Source organism: Triticum urartu, chromosome 3A (assembly GCF_056163025.1).
Source record: "Triticum urartu cultivar PI428250 chromosome 3A, HENAU_Tu73, whole genome shotgun sequence".
NCBI lineage: Eukaryota > Viridiplantae > Streptophyta > Magnoliopsida > Poales > Poaceae > Triticum > Triticum urartu.
The window spans coordinates 733,817,420-733,842,346 of NC_141875.1; the positions used below are offsets into that span (position 1 = coordinate 733,817,420).

The following is a 24,927-nucleotide window of genomic DNA, read 5'->3' on the forward strand; positions in this document are numbered from 1 at the left end:
TGGAATTGTCACGGCAGATGTCCTTTTGCAAGGACTTAGTCGTGGAGCCATCGCAACTATAGGAAGCTTAAAGGGGTTAATCGGGACAAGGACACGCGAGGTTTATACTAGTTCAGCCCCTTACGGTGAAGGAAGGCCTACGTCTAGTTGGGTTGGAATTGCTTGAGGTTTCGATGACCAGGGAGCGAAATACGCTATGCCTGGCTCTCGATTAGTTGTTTCTTGCCCTAAGCCGCTGGCGGGTCGTCCCCTTATATACACGGGTTGACGCCCTGCGGCCTACGGAGTCCCGGCCGGCTCATAAACAGTGTCCGGCTCGGCGACTAGTTACTTCTACCTTACAGTACAAGTTATACCATCATGGCGGTTTATCTTTACGGGCCTCAGAGTCGCCTGTGGGCCTTTAAACCTTTTAGTGAACCGCCATCTTCATGCCTTGGTCTTGGGCTTCTAATGAACCTCTATTTGCGTAACCCGGCCCCTCCTGGATGGCTTACACAAATAGTCATATCCCCAACACTTTGTGTGCTACCAAACATCACAAAGTAACTGGGTGATTATAAAGGTGCTCTACAGGTGTCTCCAAAGGTACATGTTGGGTTGGCGTATTTCCAGATTAGGATTTGTCACTCCGATTGTCGGAGAGGTATCTCTGGGCCCTCTCGGTAATGCACATCACTTAAGCCTTGCAAGCAATGCAACTAATAAGTTAGTTGCAAGATGATGTATTACAGAACGAGTAAAGAGACTTGCCGGTAACGAGATTGAACTAGGTATTGAGATACCGACGATCGAATCTCGGGCAAGTAACATACCGATGACAAAGGGAACAAACGTATGTTGTTATGCGGTCTAACCGATAAAGATCTTCGTAGAATATGTAGGAGCCAATATGAGCATCCAGGTTCCGCTATTGGTTATTGACCGGAGACGTGTCTCGGTCATGTCTACATTATTCTCAAACCCGTAGGGTCCGCACGCTTAACGTTACGATGACAGTTTCGTTATGAGTTTATATATTTTGATGTATCGAAGGTTGTTCGGAGTCCCGGATGTGATCACAGACTTGACGAGGAGTCTCGAAATGGTCGAGACATAAAGATCGATATATTGGACGACTATATTTGGACACCGGAAAGGTTCCGGGTGAGATTAGGACAATACCGGATCACCGGGAGGTTATCGGAACCCCCCGGGAGGTATATGGGCCTTATTGGGCCTTAGTGGAAAGGAGGGGAAAGGAGCAAGGGAGGGGGCGCCCCCCCCAAGCCCAATCCGAATTGGGAGGGGGGCCGCCCCCCCTTTCCTTCCTCCCTCCTTCCTCTTCCTTCCCTCTCCCACTCTTAATAGGAAAAAGAGGAGTCCTAGGAGTAGGACTCCCCCCTAGGGCGCGCCACCCTCCTTGGCCGGCCCCCTCCTCCACTCCTTACGGGGGCAGGGGGGCACCCCATAGACACAACAGTTGATCATTGATCTCTTAGCCGTGTGCAGTGCCCCCCTCCACCATAGTCCTCGATAATATTGTAGCGGTGCTTAGGCGAAGCCCTGTGACGGTAAAACATCAAGATCGTCACCACGCCGTCGTGCTGACGGAACTCATCCCCGACACTTTGCTGGATCGGAGTTCGGGGATCGTCATCGAGCTGAACGTGTGCTAGAACTCGGAGGTGCCGTAGTTTCGGTGCTTGATCGGTCGGGCCGTGAAGACGTACGAGTACATCAATCGCGTTGTGCTAACGCTTCCGCTTCCGGTCTACGAGGGTACGTAGACAACACTCTCCCCTCTCGTTGCTATGCATCACCATGATCTTGCGTGTGCCTAGGAAAATTTTGAAATTACTACGTTCCCCAACAAGTACGGACCCTTGTTGTCGCTCTTCTCAGGAGCCGGATACTGGGGATGCCGGGCAGCCAAAGGGTCATCCTCTGGCGATATTGGATCCGGAGATACCCTTCGCGACGACACATCAAGGTCGCCCGCTTCTTGAGCTGGGGAGTCCGGGGGAGGCGTTTCGCTCTCCATCATCTCCGGAAGAAGATCCCTCGAAGATGAACTCTGTCGAGAAGGGCTGCGGTCCGGACTATAATTTACAAGCATCGGCTATTGTCTTCGGAAGTAAGGTAGGATATCCTCACTATTAAGTACTTTTGATTACTTACAGCTCGATAGAGGGCTGATCCCCGCGCGGACATTGTGAGGCAAGAATACCCTCCGAGTCAGGACCCTCTGGCGGAGATTTCTTCTCCCGTTTGGAAACCTTAGTTTCCGGATCTTCAGAGGTAGTCCCTCTTCCTTCCCCGGGGAGAGAGAATGTCAGATTCTTCCCCTTGGTTATCCTCCCTCGCGGAGGCGCTCATTCCCTCGATTGGAATAGGTAGCGATGGAGGCCCGCTTTCGCCCTCTTTATTCCCCCCTTCATCTTCCTTTGAGGGCACTAGACAAGGTGCTGGCTCGAGCATCTTTTCCAGCACCAGATTACCCAAGCCTTCAGGAAGGGGGGCCGAACACCGGATCATCTTCGCCTTTGTTATCCAGTCCTGGTCAAAGAGCGATTCTTCAGAATGATGTCATGATAAATAAAAGGACAATGTGTTCGTCCATGGGAATACTTACTTGGGCAGCGGGGCGGTTGCAGCTCAGGCCCACGTCCTCGGTAGTGTCCGGACACTCTATTTGGGGTCCGAAGAACGATTTGTACATCTCCTCATGCGTCATGCCGAGGAAATTCTGAATGGTGCGCGGTCCTTCCGGGTTGAATTCCCACATGCAGAGGGGCCGGCGTTTGCAAGGCTGGACTCGAAGAACCAACATAACTTGCATTACCATAACCAGACTGAAATCTCCCTCGAAGAGATCTCGGATACGGCTCTGCAGTATTGGCACGTCCTTGGCTGGACCCCAGCTCAGCCCCCTGCTGATCCATGACATCAGTTGTGGTGGAGGGCCCGAGCGAAAGGTGGGGGGCAGCTACCCACTTGGCACTTCGGGGAGCACCGACGTAAAACCACTCCCGTTGCCACAATACGGACACCTCTGGAAAGGAACCCTTTGGCCATGGAGCGTCAGCAATTTTTCTTATTAGAGCACCTCCGCACGCTGCGTGCTGCCCCTCGACCGTCTTCGGCTTCACATCGAAGGTCTTGAGCCACAGGCCGAAGTGGGGGGTAATGCGGAGGAAGGCCTCACAAACGACAATAAATGACGAGATGTGAAGAAGGGAATCCGGGGCCAGATCGTGAAAATCTAGCTCGTAATAGAACATAAGACCCCTAACAAAGGGATCCAGAGCGAGGCCTAGTCCTCGGAGGAAGTGGGAGACGAACACAACGCTCTCGTTGGGTTCAGGAGTAGGGACGACCTGCCCTCGGGCAGGCAGCCTATGCGAAATTTCGGCGGTCAGATATCTGGCCTCCCTCAACTTCTTGATTGTCCTCCTCCGTGGCATCCATCGGCCTTGAAGGCTGGATCCGGACATGATTGAAGGTCCGAAGCACCTGACCTGGGCTTTGGGTGTTAGAACTCGAGGCGGGGGAAGGATTCGATTGAGCACGGGAGGGAAAAAGAAAAAGCCTTGTCCCTTTATAAAGGGGGAGAATATCAGGCGTCCTCCTCGTGGCCGTTCGAGACTTACCTAAGATCTAGGAGTCAAACCAACAGGCACGGTTGGGTTACTCATGTTCGTATTAATGAGAATCCCGTGATAAGGGGAACACGATCTCTGCTTTGACAAGACGTGTCAAGAAACCGCCTCGCGTTACGTGCGGGGCTGGTTAAAGAAAAATGGTTCAAATAATTACCGGGCCGTGGCGTGATGTCATGCTGCCAAAACGTATCAGCAGATTAGATTTGTGGAAATATTATTCTCTCTACGATGGTATGTGGAACTTATTTTGCAGGTTCGGACACTATCCTTGTATTCAAACTCTTCCGTGGTGTATTCGAAGGAGGAACCCGCCTTGCAATGCCGAAGACAACACTGCGCGTCGGACTCATCGTCATTGAAGCCTGGTTCAGGGGCTACTGAGGGAGTCCTGGATTAGGGGGTCTCCGGACAGCCGGACTATATCCTTTGGTTGGACTGTTGGACTATGAAGATACGATATTGAAAACTTCGTCCCGTGTCCGGATGGGACTCTACTTGGCGTGGAAGGCAAGCTAGGCAATACGGATATGCATATCTCCTCCTTTGTAACCGACCTTGTGTAACCCTAGCCTCCTCTGGTGTCTATATAAACCGGAGGGTTTTAGTCCGTAGGACAACATACAATCATAACATAGGCTAGCTTCTAGGGTTTAGCCTCTCTGATCTCGTGGTAGATCTACTCTTGTACTACTCATATTATCAAGAACAATCAAGCAGGACATAGGGTATTACCTCCATCAAGAGGGCCCGAACCTGGGTAAAACATCGTGTCCCCCGCCTCCTGTTACCATCCGCCTAGACGCACAGTTCGGGACCCCCTACCCGAGATCCGCCGGTTTTGACACCGACAAGGGGCGAAACCTAATCCCTCCGCCGCACCTCCCCCCTCCTTGATATTCCCTCGCCGCCACCGGAGGCAGCCGCCGGTCAAGCTTGGTGTGCTGCTAATGATGGTGGCGGCGGGGTCCTCGCTGCCTCGCCTCGCTTGCGGGGGGCTGCGGGATTTGGGGCGGCGGCCCCGACTGGTGTGGCGCCTCCAGCCCTTCGGCTTCTGGTGGCGCGAGCGTGGGCCTGCAGTCTTGACCGTGCGGACGATGAGACCTCCGGAGGATGCGGATTTGGGCGCGGCGACGGCTCCGGCTTCCGCAGCGTCAGATCTGGCCGCCTCCACACCAACTCTCTTGCGGCGTGCTCCTCCCCCCTCCAGATCCGGCCTGCTACGGCTTGGGGGGGCTGGTTTCGGTGGGTGGGAGCGGATGGTGGGGTTCCAGGACCGGGGGAAACCCCTAGCCAGCCTTGCTGGCGCGAAGGCGGCGACGCCCGCGGGCGCCGCTCACCTCCTTGGAGGTGCCGGTCAGGTCCTGTCCTCCCCATCCCATGCCTCCTTGCTTCCCGGGTGAAAACCCAAACTTTGTTGGATAGCGGCGACGCCCCAGGCGCCGTAATCTTCTTGAAGACGCTGTTTTTGGGAACAAGTGGGCGGTGGGCTTCGGTGTGGTGCGGTTTGGTGTGCGGCGGCGGCAGCAGCAAGTCTCCAGCGGCAGCCATGCCTTCCCTGGTGCGGGGTTCAGTTATGGTGGTGCTCTTCGTGCGGCTGTTGTGAGGGCCTCCGGTGCCGTGGATCTCTTGGAAGGGAGGGGATAGGGTTCCCCTCCTCCGATGGTTCCCTCCCCAGCTCGCCGAGGGTGCCAGAGCTTCTGAGTTTTGGTCTTGGCCCTTGTTGTTGCCCTTCATCCTGGCAGCTCACCCTCTTTCTCGCCCGATCTTCGGTTTTGGGGCTGCTTGGCTCTAGGTGAGTCGCTGTCGACAAGTGAGGAACGCCTGGTTCCGCTCCTGTGGCTGCCTTGGGTGCCATTTAGGCAGTTTCTAGGGTGAACTAGTCCATCGCTCAATGGTGCGGCGCCTTTTGAGCCAGGCAAGGAGGCAGGGGCCTCCTTTGACGATGGAACTGTCTAATTGTGTTCTCCACAAGTCCCTGGTGTTCTGGCAATGGCATGCCTCTCATCGTCGTCGTTTCCTTGCCCTGAACTGGCAGTTTCCTTCCCCATGGTTGCGTGTGTGCAAGAGGTCCCTAGCATCTCCTAGCTATTAGCTTCACGTTGATCCGGTATCTAACGGGTTGTGTGCTATGTGAGCTGTCTCCCAACGCCTTTGTATCTTTGCCGTGTTTTCTTTTCTTTTCTTTATGCGGTTTGTCGGTGTATTCTCTGTAATCTTGGCCGGTTGATGGCTTTGTTAATTCAAAGTCTGGCTCTTCTTGAGCCTTCGTTCCAAAAACAAAGAGCGAGTAGGAGGGGGGGCTCAATAAAAGCACCACCATCAATCACAGATGACAATGAAGCCAAATAACTAAAACACATACTAACACTGAATATTAGAACCATATATAAGGGGAAATAAAACAAACTGGGGTGATCATACACAAAATTCACATTATTACTACTAAAAGAAATCGAAGCCTGCTACTTCATCTAATCAAGCTAAATTGAAGCGGTCGCCAGGGCGATCGTAGCAAGCAGATCGGAAGTGCCTCCTAGCGACCTCGAAGCTGAGCCGAGCGTCAACCGCGGCATATCTGATCCGCTCAAAGGTCAACGGGAACACACCCCATCCCGACCTCCTTAACTTCTCGCACTCCCCGTCCTTGCTGAGCTTCCTTCCCAGCAGGTAGTTTGCCAAATCAATCAACGACGGCGTAGGCTTGCTGCAGACGTTCTTTGGAATCTCGACACGCTGCTGCAGGTCGAAGGAAGACGCGATGTTGAGCCCGTAGTAGGCCAGCATCTCCTGGTCCTGGCTGATCCCGGCTCCACAGAAGACGATGTCCTTGTCGGCGAGAAACCTCCTCAGCATTGCCGGTACGTGCCTCGCGTGCACGATGTGGTACACCAGGCACTCGTCGGCGACGCAGAGCTGGAGCACGGCGGCGCGTTGCTTCTGTTCATTGGGCAGGTCCTTCTGCCTCTTCCCGAAGACGGGGTTGGTGAACTCGGTGTCTAGGCCGACGAGCTTCTCGTCGGCGTCCCGGAGGAAGTTTGTCCACACGCGCGATATCCACGCCTCCACCGTGGCTGCTCGTACGGTGACGGTGGCTTTGATGCCGATGCCTTGCGAGTCGAAGTGGTAGGGCATTTCGTCCTTGTGTGGCGGCTGACGCGCCATTTGGAAGCAGCTAGCAAAGGCTGGACCCGAAGGTGGCGACGATGATGATGATCCCTGTGCGGCGGCAGGCAGGCGTATGACTCGAGAAATAAGGGTCGAAATAATGAAAGAAGATGGTTGTATGCGTCCTGATCGATTCGCCAAGTATATATAGAGCATGCATGCATGTTCTCACGTGTAGCACTAGGTATACCGTATACGAGTCGGATTGGGAGTTGCCCTCCAATCCTGAATCGGACACGCACACGAGTTGGGTCGGGAGTTCCCTCCGGATTCCATCAGCATATGCACTACGTGCTCCCCAAGACAGCAATTAGTTATTGAGGCCTTGATCGAATTCGCTCGGCGACGGCGGCACCTGTTGTGCTGGACGACTGGCAGAAAGGATACAGCGTCTCTCGTTCCTGCGACGGCTCCGGCCACGAACCACCGGAGCCGGAGCCTTTGGCGGACGGAGGCACTGGTGGAATGCCAAATTGGACTTCCGACTTTTTCCCCTTTTGATCAGAGTCACTCCGTTGCATACATACTAGTATATAGTAGATGACATTACGTGACTGCTGGAACAAGAAAATCGAACAGCTCGGTTTATTTCGGTTACCTCGCGCCCCTGTAATCTTTGGACCCTCTCTGCTTCTTCTCTGATACAAACAAGGTTGGTTTTGATCTCTTTGCAGATCCTTCCCTCCAGTAGCCTAACTGGAACCCAGAGCTTAGGCTCCAGCTCCACCACATAAGAAAGCATAGTCTGAAATTCCTGGCTAATCGGAACTTCCCCACCTTCGTCAGTAGTAGCATCGACCTACACGGGATCAAAGTGCGAACCAGATTACTTAGATGAGTTTCAGAGTCATGCTGGGCCATCAATTATACCATGATCCATGAACTTCCAGAAACATCAGTTGACCAAACATAGTGCATCTAGAATCCTACAGCACTAGCAATATAGTAACAATGAAACATGTTCCTGTTTAACACCCTGGGTTGCTAGACATGGTTCGTTGACACAGATACACCCTGGGCTGCTCTATGAAATCAGGTGATCCTGCTTTTAAGTCAAATTGCTTATTACAGGATAACAATGAACCTAGGCTTCCACTAGGCTATCAATTTGGCTCGCGTCATAGTAGTATAATTCAACTCAGCAACACCGATTTGGGAATCTGAATTATGAGCAAGAGCAACAAGGACAGGGTATGATCATGTTACCCCATGGCCAGACCATTGTCCTCGAAGACCTTGAAATCACCGTCAACAATGTTGAAGGCGATCTCCCGGCAGCACGCTCGGGACTCCAGGAGCACCTCTCGTAGCAGTCTATGGTGCCCTTGGCATTGAACTTGCGCCCCAGCACCAGATCTTGCTCCCCGGCCTCCACAGGACTCGTCATTGTCACCTCGTTGTGGCATCTCACTCTGAAGTCTGATTAGTTACTTTTCTTTTCTTGATCTGAGGAGAGGCATTACAGCCAGACCGAAGAAAAAGCCACATGGAACAACAAAAGTTACACAAACAAAGAAATATATACTCCCTCCGTTCCTAAATATTTGTCTTTATAGAGATTTCAACAAATGACTACATACGGAGCAAAATGAGTGAATCTGCACTCTAAAATATGTCTATATACATCCGTATGTGGTAGTCTATTTGAAATCTCTAAAAAGACAAATATTTAGGAACGGAGGGAGTAAATTTTAAGGCTAAATTGCATGACAAAATGAAAAGAAAATAAAGAAAGAAAAAGCCTAGTCCGGTGTATTATATATTTATATTACAGAATGAATTTGCATACATGTAGAATCATATCAGAGATGACACTACAACAAAAACAACTGGACATTGTTTGCTGCCTATGCATTACAGTCAACCATCCCGCCAACATCTTCTAACAAAATTATGTATGCTGAGTTGCCCACTCTTCAATTAAGTAGCAAAAACAAATCCTAAACTGCAAGACTCGGTTAAGGTGAGGTCCCTCCATTCGTTATCCAGCCATGTCAACACAACTGGGGGCCCTTCCACAACACCTTGATGCAAGAAGCATGCTGATTTTTGTTTACCTGATTCCCTGTGAGACTGACACCCATCAGACTCATGGCACTTCAATCACAAGGATCAAACAACATAACTGAAGTCGGGCTGAACATACCTCTGTTAAGGAGCGTACATGGAACTATAATCCAGAACGGCATTGTAAAGAAAGCCTTCAGGATTCATCCTAGTTACCACTGAAAACACATGAGATTGAAATGAAAAACGATGGGGCAACAGTGTATGAAAAAGATGATGTGGTTCCAAGAAGGAAAAATATAAGTGGAGTAGGAAAGTACACATTTCGTCCAAAATGTTTGCATCGGTTATTAAGATTCTAGTATTGTAGGTAGATGATATATTGAATGACATTTGACGTAATGAAATGCCTTGCACATGCAAGACAAAAGGTTGAGCAGCTGCGATTGTCACAATTACCTCGTCCAGTAACCTTTGGACCCTCTCTGCTTCTTCTCGGATACAAATAAGGTTGGTTTTGATCTCCTTGCAGATCCTCCCTTCCAGTAGCCGAACCGGAACCCAGAGCTTAGGCTCCAGCTCCACCACATATGAAAGTGTAGTCTGAGATTCCTGCCCCGCTGAAATTCCTGCACCTTCGTCAGTGGCACCATCGACCTACACGGTATCGAATTGCGGACAAGATTACGTAGCTGTGTTTTTAGATTAATGCAACCCTAGGCTGCTTGGCATGATTCATTGACAAAGATACAGTAGCTTGATGAATTCAGGTGAAATGCTATGAAGTAAAATTGCTTATTCCAGAGCAACAATGAATCTAGGCTTCTACTAGGCTATCAATTTGGCTCATCTCCTTGCCTGGCATCATGGCAGCATACCAATTCTGACTCGGCAACATTGATTTGGGAATCTGAATTCTGAGAATGACCAACAGGGTAGGATCATGTTACCTCCTGGACAGACCATTTGCCCTGGAAGACCTTGAAATCGCCGTCGACCATGTTGAAGTCGATCTCCCGGCGGCGCGCCCGGGACTCCGGGAGCAGCTCCATCTCTCCCTCGTAGCAGTCGATGGTGCCCTTGGCGTTGAACTTGAACCCCAGCGCCAGATCCTGCTCCCCGACCTGCAGAGAAACCAAGCATATCATGCGTCAGACCATCGCACACGACCTGCTCGACGAATTGCTTGGGCGAGAGGAGAGGGGAAACCTGGTAGAGGCGGGCGAAGGCTTTGTCCTGGTGGAGGAGGCGGCACTCGGAGAGGCCGGGGATGAATCCGGCGAGGCCCTCGTAGTCGGTGAGCGTGGCCCAGACGGCCTGGAGCGGCGCGCCGACCCGCACCCGCGCGCGCACCAGCCGCCGGTTCTTCTTCCCCGGCAGCTTCCGCACCTCCATCTCGAACCCGTACCGCTCGTCCCGGTCCTCCTCTACCTCCCTGTCCACATATCCCCCCTCGTCGCCGGCGACACCGGGCGCCGGCTCGGAGGACGAGAAGGAGCGCCGGAGGGGGTTACGGGAGACGAGGCGGATGCGCGGGGGGCTCGAGGTGATGGTGGTGTGGGTCAGGAGGAGGCGGAGGCTGGGCCGGACATGGGGGGAGGAGGAGGCGAAGCAGCAAGACGCGGTGGACGGCATGGCCATGGCCGGCAGGCAAAGCTTCCGCCTTTGACTCCTCCACCTGCCGCCTGCCTAGTGGCCTTTTGCTACGGGTACACACATTGTGTCATAATTTTTGGTAGAGACCGTGACACGTGGACGCATATGAATGTTGAATTTGCTCTTATTCTTCTTCTTTTGCCGACCAAATGTTTGGTTTGCTTCCTTGTCTTTTTGCTTAGTTCCATCGGTTGTTCATTGTTTTTGATATATAGCCCACCATTCATGCTGAATGGCAGCTAACTCGAATGAGTCGAAGTTTTCTTTATGTCAAACATTTTCTTCCTATATATCTGGGCAAGTCTTCGGAGTCAAGCCAACTAACCAAACTGATCTTCTAAAGTACGGGCATTTCGAGCCACAAAAATTGAATGGACGTCCCATTTTGTCCACGATCACGTATGTGTTCATCAACAATCGGGTGGGTACCGGCCTTCCAATGTCATTTCAGTGCAGCGTTGTCAGTAAGTAGATGTTCACTGTCTCGGTTTTTTTGACATAGAAATATATGACTTTTTTCTTTGAGAAAACATAGGAATATATGACTAGTCTGCTAATCTCAGTTATACGTCCATACAAATTGAATCAGATGCTTTAGAGCCTGTTCGGTAACTCTCCACAACTTTAAACTCCTCGGCCCAAAACCAGCAGCCAACTTCTGTTAAAAATCTTGGGAGTTACAAATCGTTCGGTAGAGTAGCTTCTCGTTCTGGTCAATGAAACAAGCCGCCAGCCCACCTACCCAGGAGAAGTAGCGGCTCTGGAGAAGAAACTAGCTTTTTTTGACGGGTGGAGAAGAAACTGGCTTAGAGGTGGCACATACTTGCAATATTTGGTACGAGCGAACCCACTGTACGCAACTTAACTTACTTAGCGGTGGCATCACATGTAAATTCTTGACACCTCCTGCTTTGGTGTTTCGGCTCGAGTTTCCCAGCTCCACGGCTCCCTCAGAAATTACACTCCAAGTTTAGCCAGCTTCTCTCGCCCATAGCCGGGATTTGGACTGTTCAGCTACACCCCTCACGTGGAGTTGGGGAGTTGAGAAGCGGCAGGGCTCCTGAACACGCCTTTAGAGGTTGTTAATGCATGTTCAGGCCAAGAGAGAATGTGAAGCGTAGCTAGAACGATCGGGAATCTTGAGTTCACACATTGCCGAAGGGAAGCAAATGAAGTTGTGCACAATTTAGCTAAATTTTCTTATGAAAATGATGTTTCTTGTAGTTGGGTTGATGAACCCCCGGTTCTTCTTGTAAACTCCTTAGTGAACAATGAGGCGATTTTGCCAAATAATTAAAGGTAGCCATGATGGCATTTCCTCAATAAAAAAGGTATAGTTTGCATGCATGTCGCGATATGTGTGTGTTTCATCCTAGAGCGACTTCAACGAGTCGTATCCGTTTGGGTCGGCTCGTCCGCCCCCTTATGTGTTTGGGTCAGCCTTGCGCCCAACCAGCCGACCCAATTCTCGTCCGCGCAAAAAACAATATGAATTTTAAAAAGGCCCGCGATCATAGACCATGCCATCGCTCAGAGTTCATGTTGGTGCCATGCCAGTGGGCGGCATACATGCCAGCCTAAAAAAACATGTCAGTTCATGCCGGCGCCATTCCAGCGGCCATTGCATCGCCCAGAGTTCTTGCTAGTGTACTTGACAGTGACCGACACACATGCCAGCATACAAAAAAGGGAGGGAGTTCAACCACGCCATCTCGATCGTTGTGCCTGCATACAAAAAATAGATGGCGCTCTCCGCCATAGATCATTCATTATTGAACTAGATCATGCCGGTCTGTATCTTCTCGAACCAAGGCCTCTTTCTCGGGGACACCGTACCCAAGTCTACATTCATGATCTCCCGCGGGCGTTTCCTCTGCCCTTGGTGGATGATCCACCAACCACATGTGTGGCATTGAGGTCGATGGCCATGGGCGTGGGTGTGGCCTGCGCGACCACGCTCACCTCCACGCGAGTAGTCCCCGGAGAAACGGGAGGCTTGCGGCTAGGGATGGAAGTCGGGCGTCTGCGGTGTGGTGGATGTGCGCGGCAACTCTGGCAGTGGCGGACGAGGAAAGGCCAGCTAGCGGTGCTCAGCGACAGCAATGAGCCTGTGCTGGCCTAGGTTTAACCCTAGGTAGAGTAGGGCCTCCCTTGTTGCCGCACCGAGGAGGGCTTTGTTTTCCTCTTGTTGTGCGGCGGCGGCCAGGGCAGCGGCTGACGCGGCTTCGAGCTTGCCCGGCCTGCACCTGCCTCCGGCCCTTTCTCTTGGCCGACTGCATGGCCCGTTAGGCGTCTGTCAACTCCTTCTTCTTGATCGGCGCCACCGTTTTACGGAAGCCGCCGGCCTTGCCTTTGATGAAGGCGAGGGAGGCAAAGGCAAGCCCGGCGGCAAACAAAAAGCAGACGTGCGTTCGTTTGAGTTGATACATTGGGCTGACTTTTGTGTCCGTCTCAACCTAAACAGACCCGCGTGGACAATTTGGATCGACGCGTTGGAGTTGCTCTTACGCGGACATGCAACTGGAATTTTTTTTATTTTTTTAGAACGGCATGCAATTGGATTAGATGTCGTGTTCAGGACGATTTCGAAATTACGGAGTACAGACGTGTGCTATGTTTGGAAACCCTATGCAAATCAGCACCTCAAGTCGTACGCAAACTACTCGCATCAGATCGGCGGCGGCAATGGCGGCCTCGCTCCCAAACGACGTCCTCTTCGAGATCCTGCTCCGACTGAACGACGCGGCGGACCTCTTCCGCTGCGCCGCCGCGTGCAAGCGACTGCGCGGCCTCGTCATCGATCCATCCTTCCTCCGGCGCAGGTGGCCGGAGCACGAGCGCCCATCCTTGGCCGGATTGTTCATCAAGGATCGGGGCCGTTATCAAGGGTCCAAGGTGCTCGTCCCGACGCCGCGGTCCGAGCTGGGTCCAGGCCGCCGCCGTGCCCTCGGCTCCTTCGTTCCCGGCGTCTCTGGAGACCTATTATACCACGCGGTGCCGCTCTTCTCCAGTCGCGGTCTCCTGCTCGCGCGCCTCGCCCCCAAGGACACAAGTTGGAGCGTCGTCCACCTGGCGGTGTGCAACCTGCTCACCGGCACATGCGACGTTCTCCTTCCTATACAGTTAGGTCTGGCGTCTCTCTCCCCTGCCTCCCCTGCTGGAGAGCGTAGCGGCTGCGCCATCGTGACCGGCGACGACGAGGAACCACGGGGCAATTCGCCGCTCTTCAAAGTGATGGTCATCACCGTCAGCTGCAAGGACGACCTCAAGTTCTACCTTAACACGTTCTCGTCCGACGAACCGAGCTGGAGCGCCATGCGCACGGTGTCCTTTGGTGCTACCATAGATGCCAATGCCTCCGGGTCGTTCTGTCAAAGTGATGCCATCGTGCGCCACGGCACCGCGCACTGGCTATTTCGTAACGAGACGGCACAATGTTTCTGCCTTGTTGGAGTGAACGCCCAGAACGGCCATGTCTCCTTCACGAGGCTCCCCGTCCCGATGATGACCGAAGTAGATTACCCGTGCCTTTGCTCAGCCACCGATGGCACGCTCTCGGTGCTACACATGCAATGGCAAGGTTCCCATATAGAGATATGGAAACGACGGGAGGACCAACAGAGCGTGCGTACTGCCTCAGAATGGCTCCGCACTGGGACGATCGAGCTAATACAGCCTAGAAAAGAGACTCAAGAAAGGTTATACATTGTGGGAGAGAAGTATGGTAAATTGATCGCGAAGGACAGGCGCGGACGCGTGTACACCGGCAACCTCTCGACCGGGGTAATGGAGGAGGTGGTGGATTGGCCTCGCATGTGCCACATCAACACGCCCAATGTTGTGCCCTTGGAGATGGATTGGCCAGCGTTCTTTGTTTCTCGTCTTGGTACCATAAGGTATAGCCAGCCATCCTGATACGTGTCTTTCTTGGTTTGTTTTGCAGAACTGGATGGGATTGAGCATTGCTTCTACTGTTACATGACTCAAGTCAATGTTGTTTATTTTACCATGTCTATATATTTGATGTCTTCCTCCCAAGAAAGGTATATCTCACGTCTTGGTTTTGTTTGTGCTTTTGTTTTTCTACTAGTAAGCTGGCACGTGCAACGCACGTCTAACAAAGTAGAAAATTATTGCAGAGAAAAAAACATCTTATATCAATTTCCGGATGCAAGATTTAACCAAATAATTGCGAAGAAAAGTAGGCAAGATTTCGGAGCCTCTCTACTTGCAAATTGCAATGCACAGACAAGCATCTCTTTTGTGAGGAAACAAAGACAAAAGCGTCTAATCGATGTACTAATAAATAACTGGTCATCTAAAAATCTACTGTAGTTGCTAAGTTTATGCATACGTTTTTAGCATTATGGCAATCTTGGAGGTGGCTATATGCTTTATCTATCCCTACTTGAATGAGTTGTAATCATCTCATGCATCAGATACAATTATATTCATGTGAATCAAATTGATTATACAAAAGTATAATGTTTTGTTTCGTCACAAAAAAAGCACAATATTCCATTCATGAAATCCTTAAGGCCTCTTTTGGTTCATAGGATAGGATTATCATAGAATAGGAATCTTGTAGGAAATGAGATGACATGTATCTCAAATCCTATGAGTAGGAATAGGAAACAAGATGTCATTTGGTTGACACCAAAGGAAATTTTCCATTGAGTCTAGGCTCTTTTTTATTTTCCTATGAAATGTGGAGGATAGGAACCAATCCTATGTAGGAATAGGAATCCATTCCTATGAACCAAATGGCTCTAAAGGAAAAAATCCTATAAAAATCCTATCCTCTAGAATTCCTATGAAATTCCTCTAAACCAAAGGAGGCCTAAGTATGCACACACAAAAAAGCAAGTATATCCATATTACATCGCAAAAACAAGTATTTTAGTATTACTCCCTCCGGTCCTTTTTACTCTGCACATTGGATTTGCCGAAAGTCAAACTTTGCTAAGTTTGACCAAATTTATATTAGAAATTATTAGCATCTATAATATCTAATAAATATAATATGAAAATATATTCCAAGATGAATCTAATGATATTGGTGTTGTTATGTGAATGTCTATAATTTTTTATATAAACTTGGTCAAAGTTGGATGAGATTGACTTCGGACAAACCTAATATGCAGAGTAAAAAGGACCGGAGGGAGTACGTCTTAAAGAAAATACATTCATATCCATTGCAAGCAAGTGTAGTTTTTAAAATAAATAAAAACTTGACAGGAACGATGTTGTATATGTTAGTAGAAGAAGACAGGTTTACAACCAGACACATACAGCGTCTAACCGCAGCCCCCCCCCCCCCCCCCCCCCCCATGCATCCCGAACAACTCTAACAAAGGCATGTTCCCTCATCCTCACTAACTCTGATCTTGACTCCCCTGTAGTCGTGCAAAAAAATATGACTGTTCCATTCTTTTCAAATTCGCCAAGTGAAGTACGAGGTGACCCCACGAAAATGCCCTTTCTCCTCCTTTGGAACCCGATCTCCATCCACCAGTCGTAGATGGGAGTGATGTTCTAGGAACTGGGGGAGACAACACCTGGTATCACGACCAAAAGGCCACTGTTGGCCATACCTGCCTCGCAAAGCTGCAAGAAAAGAACATGTGATCTGTCGTCTCTTGGCAAGAGCCACACGCCAGTCAAATCTCACTGCCTGTCCATCTGTAGCGCAGCAGCTTATTGGCCATGGGGATGCGGCCGTGCCAAACCAGCAAGGATAAGGACCTCACCTTTGTTCTATATATGCAACCTAGCATATAGCTTGAGGAAGTAGAGCTTGCGTTCTTCATTCAGGTTGCATTTACCCGCTAGTGGAAATAGAGATATAGTTGTTCTTATAGCCACTGAAGTCTGTGATATCTGCACACAACAATGTCCACATGATCAAGTTTGCTGAAACAAAATATCTCTGCACACGACATTGCTAGTGTGATAAAATTTGCAAAGTAAACTTATAACTACAAGGTTGTATAAACAAATGAGTTTTTCTTGTTAATCCTTTGGAACCAAAAGTAGCAGTCTAGATTTACATTCATCAGTCTACATGGTATAAAACAGCATACCCCTCTCATGTGACTCGACGGAGGACTATAAGTGCAATGTACATAGATGCTTATTATGACCAATCCCTCTCTATGGGTCTTAATTTATATTCACTGTCAAGCAGGCCAACACTAATCTACAATAGAAGTGCATGCAGTTACTTCTTCGGCTACTCAGCACTGATGTTGCGGCTCAAGTCATCATGCTGGAAAATACATGGTCGCCTTCTCATTTCATCACATAATGCTACCGGTAGGCTGAAGTCATCATGCTAGCAAATACATGGTTGCCTCATCTCATCAGATAATGCTACTGGTATTAAAGCAACCCAAGACTCAAGTATGAGTCCACACAAATGGACATTGAGACCCACTATCGGTCTCATTCGCCAGAAGGGATACACGAACGATGCTATCTTCCAACGTATTTTTAGAAATCAAACCAGAAAGCGCACTTCTTAGCTAGGAAAACCATTTCTTCTAGATCCTTCTCAATTTCTTGTATGAACTATTGTGATGTTCCTTGACCATTCAATCATGTTTTTAGCAGTGACATGTATTTACATAACAATCTGAAATGTAAGATGTTGCTCACAAGAAATGTCCCTAGAGGGAGCTCTTCCTTCAAAAAAATACTGCAAACAATAATCTTTCTCTGCCAATCTTACTGGAAACTATACTCACGATATGCAAACGACAACTATTAGGGAGCGAGAACATATACCTTGGACCTTTAGTTCTAGAACGAAGCAATGCTGGTGGCGGCTCCCACATCCTCGGAGGTAGTGAAACCAGGACTCTGAAATTCCCTTGCTCTTTGTTCAAGGGCTCCTTGGAAGGGAGGTACTTTAATAATTAGTCAACAATAATACTTGTGCTATTTTATTCATATCAACTCATATCGCACAATTACCCGCAAAAAAAACTCATATTGCATAATTGAAAATGTCAATAAAAACAGAGAACAAGACAATCAGTATTCATATTGTAGGTATCTAGAAACTTGTTCTCCCGATGGAAAACCTGCAGGCATTGAAATATAGGAAACCGTGGTGAACCATTTGAATAATATTCTTATTGTTGTATAGTGAGAGCAGAACATAGGACACACACCATAAGTAGGTGACATCAATATTTCACCCGAAGGAGTATTCAACTTTTAATGGTCAAGATAAATGAACAGGGCTGCATTTTACTGAAGATGCTCTAGCGATAGTGTGAAATTCATTTGAAAAATCTGAAAACACACGGTTGTTATACCATTGCCTTCGAACTGAAAAATCTCTGTTTCTAGTTTCCTCACCCAAAAGTTTTCATGTGAAAATGCAAAAATAACATGGTGAAAGATAAACATTGAAAAAACAACTGATTATATATTTGTGTTCAATACAAAACGACATGCCCAAAACACAATTGGAGACGAGCAGAATTTGTATTTCCTTCTCCATGCCCCCTTATGTGTTACTCCCTCCGTCTCATAATGCCGTTGCCACAAACACATGATTTCAAAGAAATTCACTTTGATTATCAAAATAAAATATGACATGATCATCATCTGGAATGGTTTGTCAAAGGAAAGAGCAGAGGGTACCTTCATTTTCTATCTCCTGCAAAGTCTTTCCTCTGTTTTGACTACATGCCACCACACAAAAATCGCCGCTACAACACAAGGTGATGAAAACAATGTGTACAGAACTTGCAAACCAAATCTAGTGCATTCTTGTCAATTCTTCACGAGACAAAACCTAGGAAAGCTCTTTGCACATATTTAACCGCTTGGTAAATTATACATACAGTAGCAAGCATATCTTAGATATAGTTTAAAACATTGATTTTTTTAACACAGTTTAAAACATTGCTATCAATGTAGGATTGACTGCGTAAACATTTCATCCACGAAAGGGCGCTGCCATTACTTACGTTTTTCCTCTTAATAGAACATGGGAGGTGCATTAATTCTATTAGACAGAAAAAGGCTTCAGCATGCAACATTTGACACTTCATGACCGCAACAAAAGTAAAGTGTCTTCAATCTTCATAAACATGCAGAGGGTTAGTATAACAGTTGACCCGTACAGTCGGCTGACTTAAACCTACTTGGCTACTTACAACTAAAAATCATCTGGATTTACGCCCCAATTCGTCCTCACTAACCCATAACTGATAGAAATGGTCAAATCTTCAATTGCTCACAGTAATATAACTCGATATACGACCATAAACTTCTATATGTTTTCTCTGTGCCATTCAAAGGGTGTGCAGGTCTACACTATTTGCCCAAATTTGAGCAGTACTAAACAGTCAGGCATTTTTGTTCTTTCAACCATCCTGCACATCATCAGCAATCAGAGATTTAGAGATTGAAAATGCACACATGGTCAAATTATTATGTCAGTTTTGGAGTGTGTGTACGACATCGGTGCAATGTCGCACAAAGGCATCATCTGCCCGGCCGGAGTCATCGGCAAGCTCGGGGCGGTCGATGTAGCCACTGCATCGTACATCCTATCTAATCCATGGATGGTCTGTGTGCATAAATGAAGTTCTCAGTGGCCAACCTTTTCAAATTAGTAAAATGACAGCCTGCATCAACAGAGATCGTGTCAAAAATAAGAGGAAAAGGTTTATTTCTAAAAAAACAGTTTTGCTTGTTTACTTGTAAACTAAGATAAACATGTACTTGCGAACAAGTTTAAATATTTAGTAAAAATCATTTGCAACTAAAATTCCCATTCTTGGAAATAAAACAATAAATTATCATTCACTTTGAAGATTACTAAAAGCCGATGCATCGCTACATAGAAGAATCATATTACCTGAGATTCATAAAATGACAAGCTCTGTCAATGCTTGGTCTGCCACGTGCCACCCCAGAATTGAACAGAGAGCACTAAGCGCTAGCACTACGATTGACCTTAACGCTGGCAAATAAGGACTGCAAAAAATTCAACACAAAGTGATGAGAAATATACAAAGCCCACCAAACTTAGCCCCTTTTCCATGTGAAGCAAAAAACTACAGCATATGAAACAACAAACGAATCTGAGGTCACCACGTTAGACCATTTAGTATTCCTCAGAATACTATACTGAAAGCTGTTGTATAAATTTTGATCGCCGCGTGTTCCAAACCTTTGCCTACAAGGCTGCAATGCTATTATGAATCATAATATATATGTGGCTTTTTAAACAAAGACTGTACTTAACAAGGCCATGAGAAGAGGATAACAACCGGGTTCTTACCAGCACACACAAAAAGGCAAAAGGCAAGGCAAGCTTTTATCCTCGCTGGCTTAGCAATTGAGTAGGGTAGTCAGAACATAATATATAGAAAAGTGCATTGATGCTAAGTTTTCATCGTCACATTTGCTTTAAAGGTAGCTGACAAGTTAAAAAATATAGAGCCATCGACTGTACTTCAGAGTGTGATGGTCCACAGATTGCATATGGAAAAACTATATAGCAACAGGAAGTACATACTGAGGAGTTCGTGCAGAAATAAAAGGAAAAAATTGCAGGAAACAACAAACATGTTTGACATGAGTTCAAAATTGCTTCGGTGTCCAGTTTGAGTGGTACCAAATAGTTGTCGTTAAGCATGCAACCAAAAGTATCTCATCCTTTCGAAGTTGTACTGCAACATTACAGGATCATGATTTGGTGGCTTGACCGCTTGATTTGTTAAAATGCTAAATTCATCTCCATCACTTCATCTCCTGGTCTTACATTAAGATCGACAGAAACTGGAGCCTCGCAGTTGCAAAGCTTCAGGGGAAAAGGCAAAACAGTTGAACATGAGTTAACATTATATCCATTTCTCCTCATGGGCTTGTCTTTATTAGCAGCTGGCTACCTTGTTGTTTACCAGGCCTGAAAAATCAAACCAATCTATCAGTGGAACAGCAGACATCCATAATTCATCTCGATCAGGAGTGGGCAAACAACTACCAACCAGAGTATTTGTGAGAGTGGACACTGTAAAAGGTTGTTCAGCTCCCTTGCTGAACTTAATCTCAGCATTGTTGTTGCCAAACTGCGTGATTATGATTTTTTTTCTCAAGAAGCTCTTAGACCAGATTATCCAAAACAGTCGCCGTTTATCCTAACATAAAAAATCATATCAATCAATGAATATGAAGCTTAGAAGAAAATGAGACACGGTATAGCTAGAAGTATAAGTATTCTGCAGTTTCAATCTCACCATAACCGTGCATAATGGCAGCGCCTCAGATTCATGTTGGTGACCACCCTGTAGTGTATGGCGTGAGTTATCGGGTTGTGACGGACTGCAGACCGTGTTGGGTGGCATGAGGGCAAGCTGTCCCTGCGGCGGAGGCCAAGCTGAGCGGCTCGGGCAGCGAAGGGCGCGGCGGCTCCCTCGCAGCGAAGGGCGCGGCGGCTCCCGCGGCGGAAGGCGCGACGGGTGGCTCCCACGGCTACAAAATTGGTTTGCTTGGTCTCAGTATAGATGAGTTCAGTAATAGAAACTTACTGGCGACTCCGGCGGAGTGGCGGCGTGGTGGAGGCGGAGTGGCGGCGGCCAAGCTGCGGCTCCGGAGGCGGCGAACCGCGGCGGGGGCGGGCTCCAGCTGCTGGGAGGCTCCCGGCGACCTGTGGCTCCGGCGGCGCGAGGCGGCGGTGAAGGGCGCGGCTTGCCGTGGCTCGGCACGAGGCTGCGGCGAAGAGCGCCGCTGCAGAAGGCAAACCGCGCGGGAGGAGGAGGTCGTGCGGGAGGAGAAGGAGGAGGTCGTGCGGGCGTTTTTTTTTTTTTTACTGCGGGGTAAATTAGCGATCGATCAATTGTGGCTTAATGCGTGGTTGGTAGCGTTAAACACAAAAAGATTAAGGGCCATTAGATTTTGATGATAAATGGATGTGATTGTTTGAATCTGCCCTTCTCTTCTCTTTATAGTGGTAGTAGATTAGCAACTCCGGCATTCCCCTCTCATCTCCAAGTAGAAAGGGAGGTCCAAGAAGAAAAGAGTGATGTGGCAGAAGAGGCGGCGGGAAGACTTGTGGCCACGGCAAGGCGGCAGATGGATGTGGAAAGAGATACTAGCTCCACATCGAGACAATATTTGATTGCGTGTGTTTTTTATATAGAAGTTCATTATGGATATCACCAAGTTTTGTTTTGTGGGAAAGGAACTTTCATTAATCAATCATGGTGATTACATTCGTTTTCAACTATGCTAGCTATTTTCATAGGAGAGTTACGAAGCCAGCCACAAGTTGTAACTGTATTTCTCACAAAGATGCCAGTTTTGTAATGGCGTTTGGTACACCTTTTGTCCAAGGCAGGATTTACCACTGATGGAGCGCTTTTGCTTATCTATAAGCAATGGGAAGGTCACGAGGTAGTGATTTGGGAAAATGCGAACAGGACAGTATATGAGTGACTCCACGCTAAGATATTCGAGCTTAAGGAATAAGGCAAAAAGCACACTACAAGAATAACAACTGTGTACTCGCTTTTTTTCGAAAATGGAGTCATCCCGGTCTCTGCATCAGAATAATGCATACGGCCATCTTATTAAAACAAATAAATAAGGTTCCAATAAGGTCTCAAAGTCTCCAACTGAAAAAAAGCTCACTCAGAGCCAAATAGGCTAGAAAGACAAACTAGCCAAATAAGAGAAGCCACAACCGGCTGGCTAAAAAGAGATAGGTAAATTAATTGCATATCATATTACATGACCGTCATCCGATGGCAGTGCCTTTGGGTGTTGCTTCCCTCGTTGGAGGCTTCGGAGAGGACCTCCTTCCTTCCACCCCTCCCAGGAGCTCGGGTGAAAACCTCAGAACCCCTTGTTCCAAGCGACGACGACACCACGGTGCCGTGCTCCTTCCTGAAGGCGTTGCTCGGGGGCTGCTCAAGTGGCGGTAGAAGTGGCGGCGGTTCGGTGTCGACACATGCATTCTGGTCAGCTTCATCTTGGAGGCTGCGGCGACGTAGGCGACGCTCGTCTGGTGGAGCTACTGCCGATGGCCGAGGCATCGTCGGCAGTCTGCGCCATCAGGTTCGGGGAGCTCAGGGGGAAACCCCAGATCTGGGTCTTCCAGATCGGATGATGATGGTGTTCTATCGCTTACCCTTCTGGGGGCATCGTCTTGGAGCAAGTGCTGGCTGGAGGGATGGTGGAGCGGTGTTTCATCTCACACTTTGATGGCGGCGGAGATCGATGGCATGGCGCTGTGGAGACTCGGCGTCCGATGTGCGGAGATGGGGTCGCGCAGGAGGAGGTTGCTGTCTGGCGTCATGGTGACGTCGATGGCTGAGTGGCCGACAAGGTAGAAGCCTCAATATGATCTGAAGACCTGTGGAAGATGGCGGCGACGACACACGAGTGCGTCTGACCGGATTGTGCCCCAGACCCGGTATGTGGCTCGGCTGGGGCCTCCGAATGAGTTTCGGCTTCTGGCTTTTGATGTTAGCGTTAGGTGAGTGGTTTGGGTAGTGGCCCAGTTAGCACCCCTTCATCATTTTGGATAGGAGTAGCGGCATATGTTGCCAAGATGGTGGATTCAGACATATTGTTGTAATACTTTGTAAGGTCCTCGAGAATAATCAATAAAGTGGTCGTATGCACCTCCCAGATGCAGAGGCCGGGGGTCATCCTCCTTTTCTAAAAAAAACATGACCGCCATCCAAACCGGTTGAAGATATCCCGAGCTACCATCTCTCAGCGGATAGATCCAGTAACCAAATGCTCCCTAACCTCCATCGGAGTGAGTAGCGACCACGAACGGATCAATGTCGTGGCTCGGAAAATAACCTGCACAAAATGAAAGCGTGATGTTCTATGTACTCCCTACGTTTCTTTTTACTCTCTACGTTTCTTTTTATTCCGCATATAAGATTTGTCTTTAGTCAAACTTTATAAAGTTTAATCAAGTTTATAGATAAAATCAACATTCAAACCAATATCATTATAAATGCATCATGATATTAATTTTCATATTATATATATTCAGTATTGTAGATATTGATATTTTTTAATATAAATTTGGTCAAAGTAGTTTGGCTTAAGACGAATCCTATATGCAGAGTACAAATAAATGGAGGGAGTACATGCATGTTAGTCTGGCACGATGATTGTCAGCGAGAACAACACATACATGTATGCCACTGACTCAAAACCAAGACGATTGACTGGACTCATCTTGGTAATCTGGTTCGTACTTCGATCCCGTGTAGGTTGATGCTACTACTGACGAAGGTTGGGAAGTTTCGATGGGCCAGGAATTTCGGAGTACGCTTTCTTATGTGGTGGAGCTGGAGCCTAAGCTCTGGGTTCCACTCCGGCTATTGGAAGGAAGGATCTGCAAAGAGATCCAAACCAACCTTGTTTGTATCAGAGAAGAAGCAGAGAGGGTCCAAAGATTACAGGGCGGCGAGGTAACTGAAGTAAACTGAGCTGTTCGGTTTTCTTTTGTTCCAACAGTGACGTATTGTCATATATAATACTCCCTTCGTTTCTAAGAAATTTCTCTATAGACTATATACGAAGCAAAATAAGTAAACCTATATTTTAAAAAACATCTATATACATCCGAATGTAGTTTCTATAGTGCAATCTCTAGAAAAACTTATATTTAGGAACGGAGGGAGTAGTAGAACCTTCAAAACTAACACAAACTTCTTGTTCCAACAGTGACGTATTGTCATCTACTCCCCCCGTTCCGAATTACTCGTCATAGAAATGAATGTATTTAAATGTAGTTTAGTTCTAGATACATCCATTTCTGTGACGAGTAATTTGGAACGGAGGAAGTATAATAGTAGAACCTTGAAAACTGACACAAACATTGAGAATTTATATTCTAATTCTGTTTTCCTTTCTTGGAGAAACTCCCATTATTTTCTATTTCCCTGTCACTGCTCTGTTCATTTCAGCGTCATGCATTTTCAGTGCTAACATGAGATGGATACCGAAAGCTTTCTTACAACTCCATTTTCAGAGCTCACTTCTTAACAGAGGTATGTTTAGCCCGACGTCAGTTATGCTGCTGTTAGCCTTATAGGTTTGGAGAATCTCCGTCCGCGAAAGCCTCCGGCTCCAGTGGTTCGTGGCCGGAGCCGGAGCCGGAGCCGTGGCAGGAATGAAAGGCGTCCACGGCCACCTTGCGGACCGGACGCTGTACCCTTTCGATCTCCCAGTCGTCCAGCACACGACAACTAGTAGTGCCGCCGTGGCCGATCGAAATCGATCAAGGCCTCAATACTGTCTTGGGGAGCACGTAATGCATATGATGATGGAATCCGGAGGCGGAGGGAACTCCCCCAATCACGCGTTGTTCGTCTCCGATTCAGGATTGGAGAGCAACTCCCAACCCGACTCGTATTCGTATACCTACGCGTACGTGACAACATGCATGCTCTCTCTCTATATA

General features: G+C 48.2%; 3 protein-coding genes and 1 long non-coding RNA gene across 6 annotated transcripts in view; 1 reads left to right on the top strand and 3 right to left on the bottom strand.

The window, feature by feature from the left end:
* LOC147982402 (uncharacterized) overlaps positions 1-21,520 on the top strand; it is a 139,214-nt gene extending 117,694 nt beyond the window's left edge. The window contains exons 2-3 of the mRNA XM_087516293.1: positions 13,463-14,368; positions 21,460-21,520. Of these exons, the coding sequence (XP_087372419.1) occupies positions 13,463-14,368; positions 21,460-21,520 (967 nt within the window). The remainder of the gene's footprint in view (positions 1-13,462; positions 14,369-21,459) is intronic.
* LOC147982405 (uncharacterized) lies at positions 6,028-7,608 on the bottom strand. Its single transcript, XM_087514384.1, has 2 exons — positions 7,408-7,608; positions 6,028-6,860 (listed from the first exon to the last, which is right to left on the bottom strand). The coding sequence occupies exons 1-2, from the start codon at positions 7,549-7,551 to the stop codon at positions 6,120-6,122; spliced, it is 885 nt and encodes a 294-aa protein (XP_087370510.1). The 5' UTR covers positions 7,552-7,608; the 3' UTR covers positions 6,028-6,119.
* On the bottom strand, positions 8,536-10,555 carry LOC125529325 (uncharacterized). 2 transcript variants are annotated; one of them, XM_048693737.2, is made up of 5 exons: positions 10,026-10,555; positions 9,767-9,940; positions 9,276-9,473; positions 8,956-9,024; positions 8,536-8,874 (listed from the first exon to the last, which is right to left on the bottom strand). In XM_048693737.2, exons 1-4 carry the CDS (start codon positions 10,455-10,457, stop codon positions 9,013-9,015), a joined length of 816 nt encoding a protein of 271 aa, XP_048549694.2. In that variant the 5' UTR covers positions 10,458-10,555; the 3' UTR covers positions 8,536-8,874; positions 8,956-9,012. The 2 variants fall into 2 exon arrangements, with proteins under 2 accessions (XP_048549694.2, XP_048549695.2); XM_048693738.2 differs by having other exon boundaries at positions 8,956-9,034; positions 10,026-10,554.
* Positions 15,816-21,259, bottom strand: LOC125546308 (uncharacterized). Of its 2 annotated transcripts, XR_007300582.2 has the most exons (6): positions 20,735-21,259; positions 20,486-20,635; positions 18,126-20,403; positions 17,259-17,365; positions 16,223-16,352; positions 15,816-16,079 (listed from the first exon to the last, which is right to left on the bottom strand). It is a non-coding gene; the product is annotated as an uncharacterized LOC125546308 (long non-coding RNA). The 2 variants fall into 2 exon arrangements; XR_007300581.2 differs by having other exon boundaries at positions 17,259-20,403.
* Positions 21,521-24,927: the final 3,407 nt, after the last annotated feature.